This window comes from Myotis brandtii, unplaced genomic scaffold (genome assembly GCF_000412655.1).
Source record: "Myotis brandtii unplaced genomic scaffold, ASM41265v1 scaffold3165, whole genome shotgun sequence".
Taxonomy (NCBI): Eukaryota; Metazoa; Chordata; class Mammalia; order Chiroptera; family Vespertilionidae; genus Myotis; species Myotis brandtii.
This window is the reverse complement of record NW_005362134.1, coordinates 29,438-36,704: the sequence shown is the minus strand read 5'-3', so window position 1 is coordinate 36,704 and position 7,267 is coordinate 29,438. Positions and strand designations below refer to the sequence as shown.

General features: G+C 48.5%; 1 protein-coding gene and 1 pseudogene across 1 annotated transcript in view; both read left to right on the top strand.

The window, feature by feature from the left end:
- The window catches only part of LOC102262809 (NACHT, LRR and PYD domains-containing protein 1), a 22,974-nt gene extending 19,218 nt beyond the window's left edge, over window positions 1-3,756 (top strand). The window contains exons 3-4 of the mRNA XM_005870313.1: window positions 1,132-1,302; window positions 3,666-3,756. Of these exons, the coding sequence (XP_005870375.1) occupies window positions 1,132-1,302; window positions 3,666-3,756 (262 nt within the window). The remainder of the gene's footprint in view (window positions 1-1,131; window positions 1,303-3,665) is intronic.
- Window positions 3,757-6,970: 3,214 nt separating this feature from the next.
- LOC102262497 overlaps window positions 6,971-7,267 on the top strand; it is an 8,969-nt pseudogene continuing 8,672 nt past the window's right edge.

Sequence of the window (7,267 nt, the reverse complement as noted above, 5' to 3'; positions counted from 1 at the left end):
AAATAAAAACAGATAAGATAAATTAAAAAAAAAAAAAGGTAAGAAGATACAAAGCTTTATTCCCTCCACCCCATGGCTGCAGCTGTAGTTGCTCATCATTGACATTACTTTGAGGGCTGGGCAGCAGGAGGGGAATAAAAACAGATAAGATAAATTAAAAAAAAAAAGGTACTAAGATACAAAGCTTTATTCCCTCCACCCCATGGCTGCAGCTGTAGTTGCTCATCATTGACATTACTTTGAGGGCTGGGCAGCCACAGGAGGGGAGATAGTTGCCCTAAGGCCATAAATCAGAGAGAAAGTGAGAACTAGGCAGGATGGGAGAATGGGGTTGGGAGCAGATACATACCCTTACATTGAACCCCACCAGAGCATCCCGCGTCAGCTAACTGGGCATTTGGCAGGGCTGATGTATTTAACCATTAGGCCCAGTACACAACTGGAAGGTTGGGTTAATTAATCGTGCAGTGCTGATGTGGAGAGTAGGAAGCATTGGTAAGAATCACACAGGAGTGAGAAATGTTGACGAGTGGCTCCTTCGCTGCAGGAGGAAATGAAAATCTCCCATGCTCTGGCCGATTCAGCTCATTGGTGGGAGCATGGACCCCCAGATTGAAGGGTCAAGGGTTCGATTCCCAGTCAAGGGTGAGAACCTCAGTTGCAGCTTTAATTCCTGGTGCCCCAACTGGGGCTTCTTGCAGGAGGCAACCAATTCTTTTATCTTTCACATCAGTGTTTCTCTCCTTCTCTCTCCTCCCTCTCCTCTCTTCCACTCTCTCTAAATATCAATGGAAAAAATATCCTTGGTGAGGATTAAAAATAATTTTTTTTTGCCAGTCTCTGTAACCTTTATTTTATTTTTATTTATTTATTTTTCAATCTTGAAAGTATTACATAGGTCGTCCTTTTCCCCCCATAAACCTCTTCCAGCCTGCTCTCATCCTCCTCCAACCCCCACCCCCAAAAAATAAAACTTTAAATAAAATGTCCCAGGTTACTATAAGCCAGACATGTGTATTTCTTTCTTGAATATCACCACGGACCCCAAAAGGGCCACAGTACTAGAAATGGAAATCAGACCCCAGTTACCCTGAGGAGAGGGCCCTCAGAACATGCAAATCTCTCCCACAGGCTGGTCAGCTGTGGCCTCAGAAACAACTGCTGCAAGGACCTGGCCTCCATGCTGGGTGCCAGCCCCAACCTGACAGAGTTGGACCTGGGGCAGAACGACCTGGGCGACCTCGGTGTGAGGCTGCTCTGTGAAGGAATCAGGCAGCCTGCCTGCCAACTCAGGAACCTGAGGTAAGGCCCTGGGGTCATTTCTGGGCAGAGGACAGGGAAGGGGAGGGAGAGCAATGGAAAGGGGTGTGGGGGCCCTGAATTGAACAGGGGAAGTAAAGGGGCAGAAAAATGCGTGGGCAGCCTGGTTTCCCTACCGGATCCGCCACTGACTTAGGCCATGAGACGGGCAGGTCTTCACCTGAGACTCGGTTTCTTCATCTGTATAACAGGACTATCATACCCACCTCATAGATGTGATGAAATAAAATGCATGTAAACCTAGAGCAGCGCTGGGAACAGAGTTGAGAGGCTCAAATGAGAACCACTGGTGAGGCCACATGTTCAAAGGATTCCTGCCCCGGTTTACTTCTCCATCCAAGGTAGGCTTCCTTCCTTCCTTCCTTCTGTCCTTCCTTCCTTCCTTCCTTCCTTTCTTCCTTCCTTCCTGCAGCGCTGGGAACAGAGTTGAGAGGCTCAAATGAGAACCACTGGTGAGGCCACATGTTTCCTGCCTTCCTGCCCCGGTTTACTTCTCCATCCAAGGTAGGCTTCCTTCCTTCCTTCCTTCCTTCCTTCCTTCCTTCCTTCCTACCTTTACTCATTCATTCATTCACTCATACATCCTTTCATTCATTTCATGACTCCCACGTGCCAAGCACTGGGCCATGCACTGAGGAGACAATATTGAGCAACAGGTGTGGGTCCTGCCCCCTTAAGCTTACACTCCAGTGACAAGGAGACAGATGTTAACACACAGTGTGTATCTCTGAGCTCCACGCAGTTTGTGAAGGGAAAGTGCACTGTGTTATGAGAGTGTAACAGGGGATGATGGAATTAGACTCAGGGGCAGGGAGGGCCTCTCTGGGGAAGTGACATCAGGCCGAGACCTGAAGCAGAAAGAGGGGTTGACCAGGCCCAGTCAGGGGGAGCAGTCCAGGCTGAGAATAGTGTGGGGGAGACCCCAGGACAGAAACAGGCTCAGAGCTCTGGAGAGCGGTGTGGCTGGGGTACAGTGACCCCCAGCCCTCTTTTCCCACACTGTCTCCCGGCCACTTCCTGTTGCCCTCCAGCCTGAAAACAAGTCCACAGCCAGTTTCTGACTGAACATTTCCCTGCGGCTCCTTGCTGGGGCCTGTCTCACACTCACAGAGCTGACAGGGCTTCAAACCTCCATGTCCTGACCCCTCAGTCTTGGCTGAGGCTCCTGCCGGCCCTCAGCCTTTCCTCCGCCAGTCCTCCTTTCTCAAACCTAAAGCAGCAGGAGGTGAACACTCTACATGTGGGTCCTCCCAGAGCCCACTCTGTCCCTTTACAACCAAGGGCACCCCATCCCATAGGGCTACCACCACCCAGGCCCCTCCCCTCTGAGCATGTGTGGCTGTCACCATCTTCTATATGCTGAAGGGGCTCTCTAGAGCTGGGACTTTTCAGTTGGTCTGCGTCCATGCCCTACTCACCCGTTATTCCTTGCCTTTTGGTTGCCTCAGAGCAGCTCTAGGACATCCTGCGAAGGTTTCTGCCTCCTTCCTTCTAGGACCCTGGGACTGGGATGAGAGGGACAACCTCTGCATCATGGCCCCATCCCCTTCCCAGGGGAGAACAGCTCTGACAGCAGGAATGAGGAAGGTGTGCGCCCTGACAGGTGCAGGGTCTTCACACCTGCCTTGTCCATGGCTCACAATAGGCTGAGCAGGTCCCTCCCTGTTGGAGGTGAGGACATGAAAGCCCAAAGTGGGCAGCAGCCATCCCAAATCCAACAGAAACCCCAGAGCACAGGGCATGTGAGAATGGAAACAGGCTCTTTCTTTCCAGGAAGCCTCCTAGCCTCTGGGAAGGAAATCCCAGGTCCTACTTCTGTGTGGTGAGTTTGAGGCCATGGACACTGGCTGTTCTCTGGTGGATGCTGTGAAGTGCTGCCCAGTTCGCTTTCAGGAAAGAAGACCAAACCCCCACCCCTGGGAGTGCTCCAGCAAGAAGGATGGCTCTGCCAACTAGAGCCATCTCACACAAGGTCACCTCCCCTCCCTGGGGTGGCCTGCATCCAGTGACTGGGGTAGTGGTATAAAGACCCTCCTGCCAGTATGGACAGCTCTGGAGTGTCATCCCCACAACAGAATTCGCACAGAGTCAGCTGTGTCCCTGGGGACTGCATCACACCCCAACTTGTCCCTCTACCCAGTCCTGTTACCTCCCTTTTTCCTGGTATTGACCCAAGAACACTCCCTAATAAACCTCCTAACTACTTTCCATCATAGAACGTGTTTTCAGGGAACCCAGCGTACAACACGTTCCTGCAGGGCCGGGAAGGTTCCATGATTCTGGGCCCTGAGGCCCTGGAGATTGTGGGGGGCCCCAGGATAACGAGGCTCCCTTTGTGCTTGCAGGCTGAACCTGACTCGACTGAGTGAGGAGGTGACAGAGATGCTGAGGCTCCTGCGGCAGGAGAAGCCTCAGCTGGTCATCAGCAGGCGGTAAGGGGAAGACACAGAACTCCCTGGAGCTGACCCAGGCCCAGGGCTGACTCCTAGAGGCTGTTCCAGGAATATGGGCCAGAAGTGGGGTGGGGTGAGGTTGGAAGCAGAGATAGACAGAAGCAGGAAGAAGCCAGGAAACCACAGCAGCCAGAGTGAGTTTGTTTGTTTGTTTGTTTGTTTCTTTAGTTCAAACAAAATTATGCCCCTTCTCTGTTTAACCCTCCCATGAGATGATAAGGAGGTGAAAAAATGAAGAAAAGTGTATGAGTGAGTGGGTGAGATTTGGCACATGAAAAGCAATGATGTTGAGGGGGAGATAAGGACAAGCAGAGAGAGCTTTGGAGAGGACAGACCACCCCCATTCAATCTCCACACATATAAACAACCATGCACGCAGCCCAGCTGAGGGGAATCCTGGGAACAGGAGAATATGATTTCCTGCTGGGAATTTGCTGCAGCCCCATGAGCCTTCACTTTTGTATATTTTGGCCTGTGACTGCAAAATACATCTATGCCCTGGTTCCTATTTCTCTGCCTCACCTAGTATGGCAGAAGCCATAAGGAGGCCTTAGGAGGAGCCATTCCTCAAGGAACACGACCCAAATCCCTCCGTGATATGTTTGAGCTTGCAACAACTCTGCTAGCTATGCAGTGCACGGCTTGGGTGAGCTTATGTAGAGTAATTAATTCAATGTCTACTTCTCTCTGTAATCCCCAGAGTTCACTTCCCCATGGGTGGCTCCTATCCTTGGAAAAAATCCAACAGAAACCCCAGAACACAGGGCCTGTGAGAGTGGCTCTTTCTTTCCAGGACACCTCCTGGCCTCTAGGAAGGAAATCCCAGGAACTACTCCTGTGTGGTCAGTTTGAGGCCATGGGGCCTGGCTGTTCTCTGGTTTGTTTGTTCATTTGTTTGGTGCAAACAAAATGATGTCGCTCCTCTGTTTAAAGCCTTCCACTAGATGATAAGGAGATGAATAAGTGAAAAAAAGTGAATGTGTAATATTTAGAACAGGGAAAGCAATGACCACGAGGAGGAGACAAAGACAAGGAGAGAGAGCTTTGCGGGGGAAGACCACCCTCACTCACCCTCCACACATATAAACACCCATGTACACAGCCCAGCTGAGGGGAAGCCTTGGGAAGAGGAGAATGCATCTTCCTCTGGGGCATTTGGTATATTTCGACTTGTGACTGCAAAGTGCACTTATGCCCTGGTTCTGACTGCTCTGCCTCACCTGGCATGGCAGGGAACAGCTCCTAGGCGTAGGAGGAGCCATTCCTCAGGGAACAAGCATTCCCCTCAGACCCCCAGTGTGTGGGGCACAGGACCATGGACACGGGCCTAACTCCTAAGAATTAACTCAGCAGGGACACAGGCCCAGGTGACCCACAACATGAGTCATTGTGCCTGGGATCAGTGTGAATGCTCTGATGGCATATTTGAGTCCGTCCAAAGGACCTGAGCTGAGTTATGAAAGGTGGGAGGGCTTAGCTGGACTTTGAGTGGGTAGATTCCTGGCAGAGGCTCTGATCTCAGCTCCTTTGAGGAATGGAAGGAGGCCAGGGACCAGAAACACTGCTACTCAAGTGTGGACCATGGACCAGCAGTGTTAGCATCAGCATCACCTGAGAGCTCATTACAAATGCAAATCTCAAGCCTCACTCCAGACCTGCTCAATCAGAAACTATGGGGTGAGCCCAAGAATCTGTGTTTTGACAAGGCCTTTGAGCAGCATTGGATTAGAAGTGAGTGAGCAGGGAGATTTGGGTCCCCAATCATTGCTGAGCCACCAGGCAGACAGACCAGGGCTGGATTAGTGCTTTTATTATTGAAACAGATGTTTTATTATGCAAGCAACAAAGAAAAAGAGTCCAAGGGACTACCACTTACTCATTACTCAGCTTCAACAACCATTTTCCCAAATCTGTTTCAAATATTCACTTTCCCCTTCTTTTGTTATTATAGTATTTTATTTTATCTTTTAAATACTTTCATTTTATTGTATGTCATGTATGCCTCAATCAAGTTTTTGTTTTGTTTTGTTTTGGGGTTTTTATTGATTTCAGAGAGAAAGGGAGAGGGAGAGAGAGATAGAAACATCAGTGATGAGAGAGAATCATTGATCAACTGCCTCCTGCACGCCCTCTACTGGTAATCGAGCCTGCAACACGGGCAGGTGCCCTTGACTGGAATCAAACCCAGGACCCTTCAGTCCACAGATCCACCAAGCCAAATCAGCTATGGCGTTACTATAGTATTTTAAATAGAAGATGCCAGGTGATCTTATCCATATATATTTTGTGGTGCATTTTGAAAAATATAGAGACCTTTTCTCCCATAACCACAATGCCACTATCATATCTAACAACGTTTACAATAAGTCATTTTCATATCATCTAATACCCATTCTGCATTCAATACACTCATTTATCCAAAATGTGTCCTGGTTTGTTCTAATCAGGATCCAAACAAAGGCCACTCGTTGTATTTGGTTTGTTGTGTCTCATAAATCTCACTTAAATCTCTTTCCACCTATACGTTCCTGTCTTATTAACATCCACTGTGTGCAAAGTACCATACCAGTAACAACCAGCCATGAGTCATGCCTCCCAAGGGTTTCCAGTCATAAGTACACAATGTCTATAATCTTAGTCCTGATCTCTTACATAACTCATTACCATTCGCTGTCACAGACATGATCTCAGCTGGGTGATAATATTACTCCCAACTTACACACACAGAAGCTGACATCCCAGGAACCCGCTCTATACCAACCCGGAACCTGAGGAAAGTCTCTGTAATATATCTGTAAGTGCTATTTTAAGCTCAAGTGGTTATCATTAATATCACCATATAGATTGCGTTAATTGTTGAAAAGTAGGACCTTAAAATAATAACTTTTCTATTTTATTGTTCTTAATAGTATTGTTATTTTCATCATCATCATCATTCTAGAAACCACCTGCAGTCATATATTAAGCCGTCAGCAAACATAGGTCACTCATTACTCACAACTCTGAGATGGTGCTATTGTTACTTTTACTTACAAATAAGAAAACTGAGGCGTTCTGGAGCCGCCACCACTGCTGCTGAGGCCACCGCTGACACCACGCAGAGCCAGAGCCAAGGCCCACAGGAGGGAGGAGGAGGAGGAGCTTGTCAGTATTTAAACAGACCACACCATGGGTGCGTACAAGCTAGTGGTCCTTGGTTCAGGAGGCGTGGGAAAGTCTGCTCTGACAATTCAGTTTGTTCAGGGAATTTTTGCTGAAAAATATGACTCAACGGTAGAAGATTCCTACAGAAAGCAAGTGGAAGTAGATTGCCAACAGTGTATGCTCGAAATCCTGGACACAGCAGGAACAGGGCAATTTACAGCGATGAGGGATTTGTATATGAAGAATGGCCAAGGGTTTGCACTAGTATATTCTATTACAGCTCAGTCCACATTTAATGACTTACAGGACCCGAGGGAACAGATTTTACGGGTTAAGGACACAGAAGATGT